The sequence below is a fragment of the Pimephales promelas genome, chromosome 14 (genome assembly GCF_988280905.1).
Source record: "Pimephales promelas chromosome 14, fPimPro1.hap1.1, whole genome shotgun sequence".
Lineage (NCBI taxonomy): Eukaryota > Metazoa > Chordata > Actinopteri > Cypriniformes > Leuciscidae > Pimephales > Pimephales promelas.
In genome coordinates, this window is record NC_142782.1 from 6,098,600 (window position 1) to 6,117,654 (window position 19,055).

At 39.9% G+C, this 19,055-nt stretch overlaps 1 protein-coding gene across 4 annotated transcripts in view; it reads right to left on the minus strand.

Moving 5' to 3' along the window:
• Positions 1 to 2,602: 2,602 nt before the first annotated feature.
• Positions 2,603 to 19,055, minus strand: part of gpr153 (G protein-coupled receptor 153) — a 59,416-nt gene continuing 42,963 nt past the window's right edge. For 2 of the 4 annotated variants that reach the window (XM_089119327.1, XM_039663783.2), the window contains exons 4-6: positions 16,415 to 16,604; positions 8,530 to 8,714; positions 2,603 to 4,279 (exon numbers count right to left, since the gene is read on the minus strand). In XM_089119327.1, coding sequence (XP_088975453.1) covers positions 3,476 to 4,279; positions 8,530 to 8,714; positions 16,415 to 16,604 — 1,179 coding nt within the window. In that variant the 3' untranslated portion in view covers positions 2,603 to 3,475. Of the gene's footprint in view, positions 4,280 to 6,573; positions 6,594 to 8,529; positions 8,715 to 9,159; positions 9,190 to 16,414; positions 16,605 to 19,055 lie in introns of all 4 variants that reach the window. The other 2 variants (XM_039663784.2, XM_089119326.1) reach the window with 2 other exon arrangements.

The window sequence follows — 19,055 nt, forward strand, 5'->3', positions numbered from 1 at the left end:
CAGGCATTAGTGGATCCCTAGCTGCCTAGGTATCAAGCACCATTTTATATTTCAACACCAATACATGGCTGTATGAAACGTACAAAAGGGTCATGCGGCAGCAAGCAATTGATTTTTTTTTTTATATAATTAACAAAAACAAATCATTTAAAAAGCTGCAATCTTGGGATAAGTGTAGAAAATGTGATCATATACAACATAAAGATATACAACAAATATCCAACTCAGATTCAGTGGTTAAGTCTACTACGGTATAATAAATGAAATAACACCAGCTTTCTTTCAAAAAGTCATTTTCTCCACGTGACAAGATTATGTCACTTGTTTGGTAAAAGTGCATATCGATGCATGTTGGTGCAGGTTAAAGGTGTTTTTAAATAGTGTCACTTTTCGTATCATACTTTGTTACGGGCTACCAGACAAATAAGACTGTAATCATGAGAATAACAATGCATCGGAAATACATTTTCAATCATCACAAAGCACTTAACACAAACTTGTTAAAACATATCTGTGAAACTTTTTTAGGCTATTGGCAAGCATGTCTGGATCTACAAAGAGAACCTTGTGCTTCAAAAATATGAATTTAAATGATATACCAAAATATATGTTTTCTTTACTTTAATATTAAAAACTAAAATATTAAAAACATGCCACATCACCGGAAACAACAAAAACACAGTTAAAGAGTCAGCCAAAAGCTCTGTGAGCTAAATTGTTGTAAAGAAACACTATATAACCTTTTCCACAACCAAGTTGACCTTTGAGGTTTCATTAAATGCAGGAAATAAAATCTGAAATCAGAAATCAGCTGTTTACTGAAACATGAATCCCCTCAAAAGTAATACAATGCTATGTAGCTACAGAATTATCTGGATTATGGTCTACTAGGCACACCTCTTTGAATGCACCTCTTCCCCTATATTATAACAGGGAAAGGGCAGTTTGGCCCAAAAAATTTGTTTGGCTAATATTAGATGGCTAAACTTAGTTTACATCTATGCATCTTTAGACATGAATGCAAGACATTTTTAAAGTATTAGAATAAAGCATAAACTCCCAGGCCTACCCTATCTAGGCCTACACAAAGTGATGGAACAGGCCCTTGTTTCTTAAGGCCACTGCACACTGAGTCCGAAATTCGCATCCGAAATTTTCGGACGTTAAAAAAAAAATTCGACCTCACGTTATGTCAATCATGCTTGCACACCGCCTCTGAAACTTTTGTCCTTCATAAAAAAATTCGGTCCCACTTTATATTAAGTGGCTTTAAGTACTGTTGCACTTACATTGAAGTTACTACTTTGATACATTGGACTTATTGTGTACATACTGTACATGTTTTTACATTGTACTTATATTTTGAAAATACCTGCATGTAATTACAACTGTAATTAATTCATGTAATTACATTTGTAATTACACAGTTGATCCTTCGCTTACACCTCAGCCCACCATGACACCTACCCATACCACCACACCTGTCCCTAACCATACCCATATCACACCTCAATAGCAGCAAAAGTGTTTTACAATACAACCTGAACACAATAAGCACATTGTACTTATTTTCCTATGTAAGTACATAGTACTTAAAGCCACTTAATATAAAGTGGGACCAAAAATTTGGATTGGGTTCAATTTTCGACGTTTTTCGCATCTACAGCCAGCATTTTGAGGTTTTTTTTAGACAATTCAGGGCCGGGGGAGCTCGTTCCGCACATCGCAGTGTTTTCAGTTTTGGTTTTCAATTCGATCAAGTGTTTATATGTTCTCTCGATTGGATTATGAAAGGAATAAACCTCCCCTTTCAATCAGATTGAAATTTCAGATTGATTAAGGTGTGATAGAGCAGCCGATTCGATAACTAATGTATTATTTGGGTACAATATAACCTGTGGCCTATACAGCTGTTCTGTCTGCCCAGCCTTTAGACATACTGCCAGTCTGTGATTGGTTCAAGGAAATTGGTGGTCTTGTTTTTAAAATGTGGCTCCAGAATCGCAAGCAAAGCATCAAACTGTCCCATGACATTCTGAAGTAAATTTTGAATCGCTCAGGATAAATTCGCAACTCCTTGATAAGGAACTCTCCTTCCTCTCGGTGCAATTTCAGGATTGGATTGACCCAATATTTTCTCTTTCTTCTCTTTTCAATAAGAGAGAGGGCAACAGAATCATTCTAACTGCTTGACGAATCCATTTTGTATTTTTGCGCTTTTTCCCCCGCAAATGTTTAATAAATACGCATCGGAGGTTTCTGTGCGTGACAAATTTTTAGGCTGACGAACACGAAAAAAAAACATAGGAAAATTTCGGACTTAGTGTGCAATGGCCTTAAAGGGTTAGTTCACCCAAAAATGAAAATTCTGTCAGTATTTACTCACCCTCATGTTGTTCCAACCCCGTAAGACCTTCGTTCATCTTCAGAACACAAATTAAGATATTTAAGATATTAAGATCGCTCCTGCTTACAGTCCATAGGCTTCTTGGGGGAATGACTTGCTGTCCTCGAAAAGTCATTAAAGACATCGTTAAAATAGTCCAAGTGACTACAGCGGCTCAATCTTAAGTTTATCAAACGACGAGAACACTTTTGTGCGCAAAAAAACAAAAAAAATAACGACTTTATTTCAACTATTCACTTCCTTCTCCATGAGCCTGTAGTAAGTTAACGTAGTGTGATAGCGTAGAGCTACGTCACACGTAGGCTCACTATTGGCCGATGCTGGTCATGTGTGTGTGATGCGTGTGACGTACAACAACAGAAGCTTACGCTATTAAACTAGTAACCTGACTCGCGCAGAGGGAGAAATAAACGAATAGTTGAAATAAAGTCGTTATTTTTGTTGTTTTTTTGCGCACAAAAAGTGTTCTCGTCGTTTGATAAACTTAAGATTAAGCCCCTGTCGTCACTTGGACTATTTTAACGATTTCTTTAATGACTTTTCGGGGACAGCAAGAGCCAGTCCCTCAAGAAGCCTATGGACTGTATGCAGGAGCGATCTTAATATCTTAAATATCTTAATTTGTGTTCCGAAGATGATCGAAGGTCTTACTGGGCTGGAACAACATGAGGGTGAGTAAATACTGACAGAATTTTCATTTTTGGGTGAACTAACCCTTTAAGTCAAGAAAGGCAATAATTTGATTATCATTGAAACGTAAAAGCTGAGAACTGTCATATAAGATAGAGGGCCTCAGTAAAATCCTCACTTGTATGAGCACAAGCCCTTGTGATCATCTCACACTTCAAGTGTTGAGCTCAGGACTTGGCTTGGAGGCGAACTGGCCCATTACCCCGGCCTATATCAGTTAAAAAAAAAAAGAAAACCCAATGCTGTCCCTATGCCATTTTGAATCAACCACATCTCAAAAAAACCTACTTCCTAGATTACAAAAACATTCCACTTAGTAAAAGCTTTAATACTAACAGATCAGGGACTATTTTTTTGAAATACTCAGAAAACTGTTCCTTAGTTTGCGGATCCTATAGATTCGGAGTGAAAAGTGATATAGCCTGACGATGCAGATTGTGAACTTATAAAACTATTTGTGCTTTCTTTGCTTTCCCCTTTAGACAGTTGTTTCTGGTCCACCCAAGCAGAAGCATCTACCTGTCCTGTCCTAATACTTGAAGAAGACTGATCCCCTGTCCGTCCACCCTGGGCCAACAGAACCAGCTCTGATGCGTGCTTGGCGTCACGCCTATGCTCAAGGCATCCCTTAATGCTCGAGCCTTCGCCGGCTCCACCCCTGCCGTCGCCACCGTTCTTTGCCTTTCTCGGTGTATCATGAGGGATCTCAGTTAGCGTGGCTCCTTTGCCATGGCTAGAGCAGCGTCTCAACGCTTGAGGCTCGCGCTCAAAGTGCGTGAGCGGAAAATGCGGCAACAAGACGATGTGCTGTTCGAACGTCTGCGGGACCAGCGAGATCACGGAGGCTCGGTGAGGGCTCCTCATTGGACTAGCTAGTGGTGTCTCGTCGATGAAATTAATCACTTCATCGCGGCTAAAGCACTTGAAATCGTCCTCATAATGCTCGACTCGTGGAATCTGCTTGAGTGAATGCATGTCCTCTGACCGCCTCCTTTTGCGGTGAGGGTGGCTCTCCTCGCGGTAGGATGCCGGGCTGCTCCGCCGTCTCTCGTGGCGCGGCAAGCTGCACTGCGGGATGCCAATGATGTCCTCTGTGGAGCCCCAGCGATGCAGGTAAGACGGGATCTGACCGGTGGTCCACATGTCGGTTTCGTCGTGGGAGTATCTTCTTGTAGGGGGCACCTGGAGTAACACACAGACGAATGAAGCAGTGTATTTCTAAAAGCACAATTCTACACATCTCTGCTTCCGGCTCAATCTAAAGACACAAAACATGTTCTCAATGCGTCTTGCATATCTTATTGTGGTGAGCAGGATGAGGTCGAGGGATGTGAGAGAATGGCGTGAGGCCGGTGGCGTGATTATTAATGAACGACACTTGTGAGACGCACCGGTGTATTTGTTTATTATTATTAAAATTGTTGAGGCCTGTTCAAGCCTCCTTCTTCCCACAACATCTAACCTCGTTACTGTGCGTTCACACCAGACACGAATAGAGCGTCAAATTCGTGCCTACCACGTGTAGTTATACGCTTGAACACTTAGAATCCATTCGCGAGTCAAGATCCAAATTGACACGTGTAAAAACAAAAGTTTGAAGCCAAATTTACGCGCGTCAGAAGCGAAACCCATTGGCGGCCATCTTTATGTTGATCGAGCATTAATCGAGAGAGTCACCGCTCTGTATTTGCTGTGGAGAGCAGAACAGCGGCAGGATCATTGTCGCAGTATTTGTGTCCACCGAACCCTTCGGAGGCATACCGTTTGGCGAGTTTTACCATTTGCTCGCTCCAGCTGCGCCTAGATGACGGCCACTGTCAGCGGTACTTCCGTCTGTCCCGTGCCCAGTTTGATGACCTGTTGTCCCGCATCGGAGCGAGGATCACCCTCGCCCTCATCCACCTAATCTGTCATTTTTGTTTTGATGATAAATAGAGCCAGCCTCCAAAAGTTATTAACCTCTCCTGTGATTTTTTGTATGCACATGTATGTTGGTTGTCTTTACATCATAATAATATTCCATATAATCTAGATATGGAATAAATAACATTCAATACAAAATTAACATGTCTCGTATATTGAAATAAAGTTTTAAGTGATAAAATATTTGCTTTTTTGTGCATTAGAACCACACCAGGCATTTAGTCATATTACAAAATAATTTATTAAAGCATCCAGATACTTCACCACGTGAGCAAGCAGCAGGCTCCTGATTGGTTAAGAGCACGAATTGACAAACATGACATCATGACTTTTGCGTAAACATACACGCCACTTTCGAGTCAAGTGGCGTGTTATCTCTACGCATTTTGAGCTATTTGCATGTATCCATGTGTATGCGTGTATGTCTACGCCATTAACGTCTGAGTGATTCCGCGTGTCTGTACACGCCGTCAAATGTCCGCGCAAAACGAAGCAAAATGTAGATCTACATCTGGGGAGCGATCTTTTTCCTAGGATGGTAAGGGAACAGTCATAAATGCCATTAACCCCAGTGACGGTTAGGTTTAGGGACGGGGTTGAGGTAAGTCATATATTTATATATACAGTAATAACGTTAAGTCAACGGCGTTCATAAACACACTGAAAAGCGATTATGCGTCTTGATAGCACGCCAAAAATGGAAATACGAATTGGCGTGTCATACACACGCTACTTCATGAGATCAGTCTGAATTGACGCAAAGTTCAGATTTTTCAACTCGGGCGGCAGGCGCGGATTCGCGCCAAACGTGTGAATGCACAAATAGCACTAACTAAATCATTCTTGCGTAACGCGCCAGACACTCAATTCGCGCCATTCCCACTTAACGCACCAGACACTCAATTCGCGCCATTCCCACTTAATTCGCCAGACACTCAATTCGCGCGACGCAGGAATTTTTTACGTGCGTAACGCGTCTTTGCATTGCATTGACTTAACATTCAAATCACTCGTGCCTGACGCGCTATTCGTGTCCGGTGTGAACGCACCATTACAGTGGTGCCAAAACCCAGGAAGAAGGAGGCGGGAACCGGCGAAAATTCAACAATTTTAATACAAAATAAACAAATACAAAAAGTAAGTAAAAGAAAGCAGCCCCTCACTGACAACTGCTGTCACAAATAATAAAACAAAACACAACATAAATTCAGGCCTGTTCATCTCTCCATCTTCACAGGCGTCGCTCCTCCGTGAGAGATACGAGACCGGTGCGTCTCACAGGTGTCGTTCATTATAAATCACACCACCGGCCTGGCGCCGTTATCTCGCGTCCCTCGACCTCGTCCTGCTCGCCACACTTATAAAGTAAAAATCAATGGAATTTTGTGAACTACATATAATAGCAACACAGGCCTACTTTCACTTTATCACAAGTACTAATATTCATAGAATTGACCTTTTAATAGGGATGACCTTAAAAAATGTTTTGAGTACAAAATGAAGTAAATATTATTTTTAGTTTATAATCACTCACTCTTCAAATAGATACTCACATTCCACATTGTTCTGAGAACTACACAGGAAAGACATAAAATTAGTTTTTAGTATTCGAAAGAACTTTTAGTACACTATCCAAAGCATACAGCACAAGCCTAGCATGGAAGCAACTGTATTGTTTAATGAAGGAATGAGACGGCAGATTACAAAAAGTCCTATGGATTATGAGGTCTTTACTACACTCTCGCCAGAAGAGGGAAGCAAAGCATCAAAGCAATGCCATTTAGTCTGTTTGTAAAAAAAAAAAAAAAAGATTTTGTATTAGCTCAACGAGTAGATTTATTTAAAAACCAATGCTGATGAAAATATATTATCAACTAATGCACAACCTTAATTATGTATTATATTATGATACAGGACCAGCTATTATGAACACTTTTTTACATTTAGGCATTTTACCTTTTTAAACCTTGATACTCAGCTGATTAAAATGATTTGTCTATTTTTGTCATTTTGCTTTAAATATACTGCTCACTAATAAAACTAATTTGTCTCATATATAGATAAAGATACCTCACAATTCTTTGACAGTGCTAAATATTATTGCCTGGAAGCATTTATTGTTCTATAAGCCTAAATAGCTTGATAGCAAAAACAATAGCAGCTTGTACTTCCCAAATTATGACATTCTGCAACTTGATGATGATGATACAAAACACTGGTGAAATTGAAAAAGAACATTGATTCTGTAGTCTAATAGAACCAATGATGTTCTAACGTTTGCGCATGAGTTTGAGTTCTTTATCAATAGGCATCAGTGTTTTTTGCTGAACGTCTTTAGAGCAATTCTAAGACACACAATGTTTTATAAACTTTGAAGAGAACTTCAAAAGTTGATTCGTGCAATGTATAGCAATAAAATCAGCAATGAAAAGCAGTCAAGCACTGCACATTGTCTAACAGAGCTTTGGGTAGTGTTTGGCGTACACATTTATGGCATATTCTCCACATTTAACCTCCAAAGTCCAATTTTTCATTCCAGTCAGGTATATTTTTTATGATTGGTTAATTATTTATACAAAGAGAAAAAATTATAATATGAAGAGTTCAGATGCAAAAGCCTCTAAATGCCATTTGAAATTTTCTTCTTTAATGATGATTTTTATCAAACTTGTATATTTAAGTTCAGTAATTTCACTTAAATAACAATTAATAGGTAATTATCATTGCCATTTAAGTGAAATTACTGAACTTAAATATACAAGTTTGATAAAAATCATCATTAAAAAAGAAAATTTCAAATGGCATTTAGAGGCTTTTGCATCTGAACTCTTCATATGTGAAACTGATAATCCAGGCCAATGAAAGTTACATGTGGAGGTTACATGTGAGGGTTTATGGGCAGTATGTGAAGTAATCATTTAAATGTAAAAAGGTTAAAAGTTTGAAGTGAAGCATTGCACACCTTTAAAACATACTGGCAGTCTATAATATGAGTCTATAAGCCTTAATAGTACTACTTCCGTGTAGAAGTGGTTCAATCATGATGGGTCATAGTGGGTCATAATATTTATAGTATGGGATTTTTACAACATGACACATGATTAGTTCCTTTTCAAATCCAGACTAGTATTTGAATTTAGTTTTTTTTTACTCATTTATATTTGCAATGACTTCAAGCTTTTAACCTTAAAGTATAAACTGAAAAGGCATCAGTGTATCACATGAGCCCTGCAACAGTAGGCCTAAATCAAAAATACCAAGATACCACTGGGTGAAGAAAACAAAAGTGTTTGTTAGATCATATTTTCCAAGTTCTCACACAAAACAAGTCTACCATTTCAAATCTTGACGCTTGAAAAGTCTAATAGGGAATATAAAAGGATATTATTTTATAATATAGTGACTATAAAGGTTTTGCAAATACTGAGGTGGAGGGCCATTGCAACATGCACATTTGGAATTAAAATAAAGAAAAGATCAATTTGAAAACAAAATCAATGGAAATATACCTGCAAATAGTGCATTTTATCTTCCTGAAGCTCCCTCAATGGATAACCCTGGGAGCCCCCCCTTTCTAAGGTTGAGAATTCGTATTTGGCAATACGGTCTACCGTCATGATATCACCAGCGGAGCTATAGTCAAATGGTCTGTCAAATATTAAGTCCGGATGAATGCCTCCATCCTGGCTGTTTTCTGCAAACGCAGAAAGCATATGTATCAGGATTAAAAAATCAGTGTGTTCAATATACACAGACAGACAGACAGACAGACAGACGAATAGTTAGGAAAAAAAATTCCCTTTTATAGATTTACGTGATCCGCATTAGAATTGGAGGTCGTAAAAATGCTTTATTCGAAATCATTAGCATCAAGTGTCTTGTACTGAAAATCATGACTGACTGTTGCCATTTACCAATTAAAATTCCCTCAAATGTGTTGTTTTGGTGCAAAAGATTCTACAAACAATTTTTCTTTTCAGGAATTTAAAAGCAGTTGTAGAGCAATGTGAAATGCTGATCTTAAGGCAAAATGGGGGCACACAGCGAGATGATAGATGAGATCAGCTATTAGCACAGGCAGCAGAGCTTGGCATGCATTTGAGTGAGACACAAGTACAAGAAGCAACCCTTATACATACAACTGAGTTGTGTTACACAAGGCAAACCGTCTGAAAAGAAGCAGAGCACTTGTAAAATTAAGATCACACAATCCATTTCTTGCACATATTCCTTATGACTGCAAACGTAGAAATGGTGCCAAATAGCAGGAAGGGTAATGAAATACAGCTAACAGCAGAGTCAGACACTTAACACCTACATTCAGCAATACATAATGACAGCTTCACTTTACTAATAGTTTGTGATTAAGCATATTAATGATATAATTATCATGTGACCTCTAGCTATTTTTTGGTGGGAATCCAGATACTTTTTACATGTTTGCATTTGTTTTTACGTTTTAAATGTTTGCAAGGTAACCATAGTGGCAAGCAAAATACAATTTAGAATTTTCTTGGTACAGAAAACTATGTATAGTAAATTAATATAAGGTTTGAAAGGTTGTAAGAAGCTTATTTCTCTCATTTTGTTTAATTAATCATTTTCTTTTTTATGATAGTGGTGGCTAATACAAAGCTACACATTTTATTGTACACTGTAAGAAATGCCAGGATTAGACAGGATTAAACCGAACCTATTCATATTGAAATGTATCTTCCAAGAGAACTCGAGCTCCTGCGTGATTGTGTCATCCAATGGCGAGATGGAACGTCATAGGCGGGTGACGTCATTGACCAGGAAACTATTAAGCACCACTAAATCACAACAGCGCAAGCTTCTGTGCTTTAAGCAAGAGCTCTGTATAAATCATTGTCTGAAAAAGTGTTTTTGTCTGTCCTTAGTTGAAACTAAGCAGGAGTTTTATCACATATACATATATAACCATAATATGGCAAGTGAACAAATTGTGTACATCCCTGTACTCAGTATATCACGGGTGGGGATACATACCAACTATGTGTTGTTTGTTTGGTAGTGCAGCATGCCCAGTCAGCTCTCGAGGAATCTGATTGTGAGCATTGTGAGCGGCTACTATTAAGAAGGCTGTGCTCTTCGAGGAGGGCGATTTGGTTCGCGCTCCCCGAGGCTCGGGTCCCGCTTCTGCCGAGGCAGAGCGGCGACTTCAGATGTAGGGTTCACAAATAGATCTGACAGAAGGGTTTGAGGCAGGCCCAGCCCTATATATATCAGATCCAGTGCCTCAGTTCAGGGTTTGGAAGCATGCTCTGAGGTTACTTCTGCCCAGGCTGAGGCCCTGGTACTGCAACTATCCAGTTCAGAGGAGCTGGATGTTGTTAGTATCGGAACAGGAGATACTGAAGACTCGTCACTTCAGTCTCCTGCATTTGAGGAGCTTGTGGAGGTGCTCACTCCTGCAGTAGAAAAATTAAGCATTGAGTGGCCAGCGGACAAACAATGACAAAGAAGAATCTAGGCAGAAAAGTAAGCTCGATGGATGTTTTCTGCCTTCTTCTTTGCCGTTTTTTCCGACCTCCACACTGAAGTGTCGAAGTCGTGGAAAAGACCGGTTTCGTACCATGAATATAGTCCCCAGCTATCTAAATATTCAAATATAAATGGGTCCAAAAAACATGGTTATCGGACGATACACAGGAATGAAGAGATGCTTGCGAACCATCTCTCCCCTGAGTCTGCATCTGCTTTACCCTCCAAGCCACTAAGAAATACATCGGCTTTGGTGGGTAAAGCTTACTTGGTGGCAGGTGAGGTAACTGCCTGCATACAATGTCCATTCAAGAGACATACCAGACTGACCTACTAAAAGATATGAGGTCAGTACTGACATAATTCACAAACTACATCAGGCAGCAGATTTGTCTCTCAGTGCCACCAAGGAGACGGCCAAGTTGGTGGGCCGTTCTATGGCAGCCCTGGTGGCCACGGAGATACACCTATGGCTGAACCTCACAGAATGAAGGAGAGAGAAAACATTCCTTCTGGATGCCCCGCTTTCCCCTACGGGCCTCTTCGGAAACTACATTATGTGTATACTTTAATAAGTAAACACTGTCATCGAGAGGTTCCAAGAAGAAAAAAAGCAGGCAGTGGCATTCCAGAAATTCCTGCAACTCCACACTCATGTCTCAGGGGCTGTCGACTAGCTCCTTACACTGGGCGCAGCAAAAGCAGAGTGTCACGTGTCGCGCTCCTTCACAAACAAAAAGGGACGTGGCGCGGTACTTTCAGTGCAGAGGCCAGTCTCGAGAGATAGATTTTCTGGCAGAGTGGAAAAATCTTCCTTATTTATCTCAGTGGGTCCTGCAGACAATCGAAATGCGACCTGTTGTACACGAGACTGTTGCAGAGGTGGTGGGAACCAAGGGGTTCTCCCCAAGGGGAAACCAACTCTGCACTTCCAAGGTCACGCGGTGCTGCCTATGTGCCTTAGTCATGTAAAAAGAAACTTGGTTCCTGTGCCAAGGGCCAGTGCTGGGAACTCCTTGTCGTCAAAACACACTAATGACAGACCCTTGGGCTGATCGCCTAGCCCAAGATCTGTGGCAGGACCATCATCTCTGGTGGCATCTAAACAATCAAAAAAATGTTGGCGGTGTTCCAGACCCTGAAGCACTTCCTCCCAGACCTGAGAGGCCATCATGTGCATGTTTGGTCAAACAACACATTGGTGGTCTCATACATAAAACATCAGGGGGTCTGCGACCCCTTATAGAAGCTACTTTCATTGAGGATGATTTATATCCCAGGGTATCTAAATCAGGGGGCAGACATCCTGTCGAGGCAGGGGCCGAGGCCCAGGGAATGGAGACTCCACCCTGAGGTGGTGGAGCTCCTGTGGAAGAATTTCGGTCGTGCCGAGGTAGACCTGTTCATTTCAAAGGAGACATCACAATGTCCACTGTGGTTCTCTCTCAGCCATCCAGCTCCTCTGGGGTTGGATGCTATGGTGCAGGCATGGCCGAAGTCGAAACTGTACGCATTTCCCCCGATTGCAATGCTCCCAGGAGTTCCGGAAAGGTTTTGCAGGGACGGGGTCAGTCTATATTTGGTAGCCACATTCTGGCCGGCCTGAGTATGGTTTGCAGAAATAGTTTCTCTCCTCGACGGCTCTCCTCTGGAGATTATGACCAGGAGGGACCTACTCTCTCAAGTGAGTGGGACGATCCTTCACCCCTGCCCAGAACTGTGGAAACTGTGGGCTTGGCCTCTGAGGTGGCCCAGCTCATAAATTCAGGTCTCTCAACCGAGGTTGTTGAGTCTATTCTCCACTCCAGCGCTCCGTTCACAAGGAAGGTATATCCCTTGAAGTGAAGGTGTACTTCATTCACCACTTCATGGTGTTGAGAATGGACCTGGTTAGCTGCCCAGTGGGTGCAGTGCTGGAGTTCTTGCAGGAGCTCTCTGCAGGGTTATCCCCCTCCACACTAAAGGTGTACGTGGCGGCACTAGCTGCTTACCATGTACCTTTGAGTGGAGATTCTCTCGGGAGACACCCATTTATAACAGATTTCCTTCGTGGCACTTTGAGGCTGAGGAAAGCAGTCCACACAAGGGTGCCGACATGGGACTTGACCATTGTATTAGAAGGCCTCTCCCTACCTTTGTTTAAGCCCATTGAAGACGTTTCTGAGAAATTCATTACTCCAAAAACTATCTTTCTTGCTGTTTCAAAAGAATTGGAGACATTCAAGCACTCTCTGTTTCTCCCTCGCGCCTGGAATTCTCGCCTGGCATGGAAAAGTCCTTCCTCCATCCTAGGTCAGGCTATGTTCCTAAGGTCCCTACTAGTGCCCCTATTATGCTACTGATCTTGACTTCAGGTCCACTCCAGGGTGCGCAGAAGCTTTCATCTAAATGTGCGCTTTGACTTCACACGGACAGGCATTTGCTCTTATGGCGGTGTAGGACTTAGCGTTCCCGCAACTTTTCGACACAGCTTGAGTTCCCTTGAAAGGGAAAGTCTCAGTTATGTAACCTGAAGTGGGAACGAGATGGCCCTGCTATACTGCCGGCATGCCCGTAATCGTCTTGCTTCCGCCTATCGGAAGTTAGCACTGTTGTGATCCAGGGGTGCTTTATAGTTTCCTGGTCGATGACATTCTATCTCGACATTGGACTGGTTCCATACATGCTTCATGAGGCAATCACGCAGTGGGGAAAACCCGCACCAACGCAGTGTCTCATTCCCTCTTTAGGGAACTAGGGTTACATACGTAACCAAGAAGTTCTCGTCTAGCCAAGTCAGAAGAGTTAAAAAAGGGGACCAAGTGAAAAAAAAAACATTTGTTAAAACCCAGACAAGCTAGAATGTAAATAAGCTTATTAGCTGATTTTAAGTGAGGCAAAATATTCTTAGCATGAATACAAATATTTTATTTTAGATCTTATATTAAATTCATAACTGTTTGTAGACGGTTCTTTTACAACAGTCTAGCAACTGATGGAGATATATCTTTGAAAGGTGTGACATCATCACTCAACGTACAAAACAAAACAATGAAAAAATATTTTAAAAACTTCTAATAAAAAAGTCAACCAAAAATAAGTTCAGCAGCACAGATAAAAACAGAATCAAAAGTTGCATCCCAAATAATGCACAGCTCTGTTTAACATCTTTTTGCAATAATTGCAATTGAACAGACAAATTTATACAAAATTATGTCAAAAATCATTGTCAGTTATGTCTTAAGGGAACGAAAACAATCGAGAAAGATAATGCATGTGTATCATTATATTGGATCTGTGCATTCGGTCTTAAAGTGACAGCAGCCTAAAAATCCTGTAGTGGTACCATCCAGGTTGTAGTTTAAATACTCTCCCTTTGACGAATGAGGCTGTCATGGCTAAGCCGTTCATTCTGAGTCTTTGAAGGGTTGTGCCCTGGGTTGACGATCTGACTCTGGTTAAAAAAAGTCAACTTATGCTATCCCCACTATGGTTGCACATATCACCTCGAGAGGCAGGCATTCCCTCAGCAAGGCAGAGTGTGTGTTTGTTCCCATTAGTGCCATTCCAAGACACAGCGTTGAGTTCCACTTCGAAAGGGAACGTCTCAGGTTACGACTGTAACCATGGTTCCCTGAGAAGGGTAATGAGACCCTGCATCTCGTTGTCATGCCTCTGGCCTGCCTGCACGTCTCCTTCAGACTAAGAAGTTGATTATGTGGGTTATGGGCGCCCTCTTTTATTTCCGGGCACTCAGCTAATGACGTCACTGACTGCCAATCCAAGGCGCAGTCTCTTATTCCCCTTCTTAGGGAACCATGGGTAGAGTAGTGACCTGAGACAATTTTTCTTTTCATCTTTCTGGATTTATGTAATTTAAAGTGCCCCTATTATGCTACTTTAAAGGTTCCTAATTTTGTTTTGGAGGCCTCCTACTACATCAGGTTTACATACATCAGAGGTCAAAAAATGCTTTAATTTTCACAAAATATACATTCCATATCACCACATTTTTCAATGATTCTCAAAGGACTCGTCCGAAGATTCAGTTTCTCTGAATCCCTCCTTTACACAAATCTACTCTGCTCTGATTGGCCAGATGGCCCACTCTCTTGTATTTGTTCAGAAACGACACTACCCATTAACAAAAGTGAATTTCAGCTCCGGAGGCTTCCTAAAGCTCAGCGATTGTACAGACTGTAAAGACAGTAACAATGTCTTTGATTTTACCGTATCAATTTGAATGTGAGTCCCATGATGAACTATTGGAAGAACTAGTTACGTATTCAACCCAAACCTCCATCACAAGGACGTCTTGAGCAGGACGTTTCTCAGTGATGCGCTATTCAATTTGACGTACATTATGAGATGTTGCAACTGTAATTCCTCCCCATCAGCGTTAAAGGGATACACCACTTTTTTTGGAAATAGGCTCATTTTACCACTCCCCCAGAGTTAAACAGATGGGTTTTACCGTTTTCGAATGTATTCAGACGATTTTCTGATATTTAGAAGAATATCAGTAACCAGACAGTTTCTGGTCTCATTGACTTAGTAGGAAAAAAAATAAACTATGGAAGTCAATGAGACCAGAAACTGTCTGGTTACCAATATTCTTCTAAACATCAAAAAATCGGGTGAATACATTCGAAAATGGTAAAGCCCAACTGTTTAACTCTGGGGGAGTGGTAAAATGAGCCTATTTCCCAAAAAAGTGGAGTATCCCTTTAACAAGTGTATGTCCATCAACAAATATATGTTTATATTTCTAATTTATTGCGGTGCACATGTGGAAACTGCATCATTAACTGTATCAAGAACAACAGACAATCTGCATTAATGGACACACTTTTAGGTAAGAAAATATTTACATAAATAACTACTCTTTGTAATTCAGAGGAGTTAATGGTCCAAATAAAATGGGTACTGTCCCATCTTTAATGGATAAGCATTTTGTAAATCCCATTTAGACCTCACAAAGACTTGAGAAGCAATTGCAAAATTGGAGATCTTTTACATCCACAGACAGCTACATTACACATTGCATGAAAGGTAATATTCAAAAAAGCATAAATAGGGGCTCTTTAAAATGTTTAGATATAACAACCTACAGCAGACTTACTGCAGTTGCCTGTGACAAATTAAAGTGAAGTAACTTTGCTACAAAATTTCAAACAGTGGCAGTTCTACAAAGGCATCTCTTAACAGGTATTCCAGTTATAGATTTATTTTTAATTGTATGTTAGCTAAAACATACTAATTAGAGATTAAAACAATCATTTAAAATAATAGCCATCCATCTCAAAATGTAGGTCACATGATAAATCCAATGACTGTAATCATTGTAGTAATGTAATAATTGTAGTAGAATTGATTTTTTTTCAAACATGGCAGTAATGAATGTAAGATTAATGAATCAATTAATAAGTTAATTGATAATTAATTTGTAAGACAAAAAAATATATAAAAATATATCATTTGAAGGATAAAAAATGTACTTCCTTTCTTCACCCCAATCTAACAATAAGAGACTGTGTTTGAATACCACTGAATAATTACAATTATACTAATTATAATTATACCGGTACACATACTACTTGAAATAAATTTTGTTTTCCTTCCTTTAAATTTTCACCTGATTTATACAAGAAGAGCTCATTTGCTTTTTACCCTCAATCCAACTTTTTTTTTGCGTTTCAGCATTTCAAGAATCCAAGAGTAAAGTTATATGACAAGTATGCAATTCTAGAATTTACAATGTATTGTTGCATAGTACTATGTATTGTCTTTGACTATTAAAAAAACACCACTGGTATAGTATAATGTAAGAAGTACAATATTATGTTGTTTTGAATACACCATTGTTTTTTTTTCCATGGAAAAAGCTAAAAGAAGCTCAGTGGCCCTTACCTTCATCCACTTCATCGTTAGACATGATGGCAACACATTTTTCCCAGACCATCTTGACGTCTGCCCTGTAGCGGTCACAAGCCCACAGGAACATGGGAAGGAGAATTGATTGTGCTATGGAGCACCAGAGTACACATAAGACCATCCAGTTGTAAGAGCGGTCAAATTTCAGGCTGGCAAAGCTCACCACCTACAATGAAGCACTGCAATTATTTATATGATAAAAAGCAAAGAAAAATGGCATACAGACATACAGTTCACCTTATGCATCATTTAACTGTGGCAGTGACACCACGGCCCCACTTTATATAAACACTATAGACAGGAAAAAAAATATGGACTTAGGAAATTATGTTTCTGAAGAGATTGTGTCTCCCCTGTGAAGGCCTCATCGACATGACAGCCATCGACACTGATCCTCAACAAACCCGTCTCCATACCGGAACAACTCAGATCTTCAAGCAGATGGAAATGGATAATATTCTTATTCTTCCAAACTAATATGACTTCTGACCTATAATGCTGCCTAAATCATAATCATACACTGTTCGTTCATTGGCCAGAGGAGAACTGTCCCGGGATTCTCCCAAAGTTTTTTTCTCCTTTCTGTCACCTGATGAAGTATTTTTCCTTGCCACCGTCCACCATTGTTGCCATTGGCTTGGCTTGCTTATTGGGAACATTCAATTTAATATTCAACAATAATATTGATCTGCCTGCATTTACTCTATTGTACAAGAACTGAACTGGGCGATGACATTACGGTTTACTCCAGAGCAGATATATATATATATATATATATATATATATATATATATATATATGAACTAAATTAATAACTTTTTGCAAAAACAAAAATGAAACATCACTGAACTTACTTAAGCAGGACTGTGATGCTATTTTCTTCTGGATAAATTAATGTGACTTGACTTGACTGAAGAGCATTTTTGAAGCCCAAAGTGGGCGAGTCATTCTCGGATAACCAAAAAAATAATAATTCTGCAGAACTAAAAGCCTTAATAATATTAAAACGGATAAGTTATTAAAACAATTAACCCCTCTCACAGTTGTCACGAAGGGCAAAAATAGCTACAGAGACCAAAACCACTTTTTGTACCAGGCTGTAAACCTATTTTTTTATGCTGTAAAGTTCTACGAAATTGACTCTCTTCTGGAGCCTGTCTTTAGCGGCTAGTCAATTATTTGAAGTTTAAGTCACTACCGTGTTGGATTCAATTAATTACAGATGCAATTAAATGCAGGTATTTTAAAATACATTACAAGTACAATGTAAATGTGAAGGTTCCCGCCTGGTACTAACATTTAAATGAATCATTTGATACAATGCACTTATTGTGTACATAAACCTTGGGTGCCGCCATTGTAGCAGACCATCACCTGCTGATAGAATCCCCTTGACCATTCATTTTGACATCATTTTAACAGCGAATAACGGCGTTCAAAGACTCTATTTTTCCTTTATTTATTTCTAAAGAAACACAACAATGTATAAAAGGCTCCATTACTTTGCATCTTACGTTATGGCCCAGTAGAAGCCTTTTTTTTTTGTTTTTTTTTTGTTGTTGTAAAAATAGCCTAACATTTGCGTCATAACCGACTCTCTATCGCACAGTAGAGAAAATACCATATGAAGAGTTCAGATGCAAAAGCCTCTAAATGCCATTTGAAATTTTCTTCTTTAATGATCATTTTTATCCAACTTATATATTTAAGTTCAGTAATTTCACTTAAATGGCAATGATAATTACCTATTAATTGTTATTTAAGTGAAATTACTGAACATAAATATACAAGTTTGATAAAACTCATCATTAAAGAAGAAAATTTCAAATGGCATTTAGAGGCTTTTGCATCTGAACTCTTCATATATGCTCTCAAAATGCAAAATGCATATATGCTGTGCAAAATTCAGAAGGGAATGATTCAGTTTTCTCTTGGCACAGCGACTAGAAGACTTACAACTGTCAGACAGGTTGTTCGAGTCACATCAACGTCATCAAGCTCAGTTTGAGCCAACTCAGTACGCTCAGCCAGGAAGTGAGTACTTCTAATCGACTCCACTTTTCTCAGTTGAAGACTTTGGTGTCGCTGTGTCCATTTCTTTTATGGTCTACGGGTTCGGTCTGTGCCTCTGCTGTTACGGGGCCCAACCAGTGTTTTTTCTTTTAATGCTTGCTCAGCATAAATAAGGCTCTTATGTTTATAAGCCTCAATTTTTAGCAAATACAATTTTAGGTGGGAAGCAAAACCTCCGATTCAGGTCAGCTAAAAGCTTCCAATCCTGAGCTCCAACCAACTGGCCAGGATCTGGGGTCTTCTCCTTGACCTCACTTGTCGCTTCCCCCACAAATTCCTTTACTGGAGCATGAAGACATAACAGTAGGGTGACCACCTGCTAATAAGCCCGAGGGGGGACAAGGGGTATGTTTCTGAGGGACAAGGTGGGACACTGCTTGGCGCGGCGGTGCCCCCACCCCACGGGCAGACTCTGATAGTGGTTTACCCATATCTAGAATTGTTACTATTGCCTTACTGTTTGTACATAAATAATTGTTCAAAAAAAGCACATAGCACATACATTAATAATGCCCTATTCCCTAAACATGTTTTGCTGATAGGC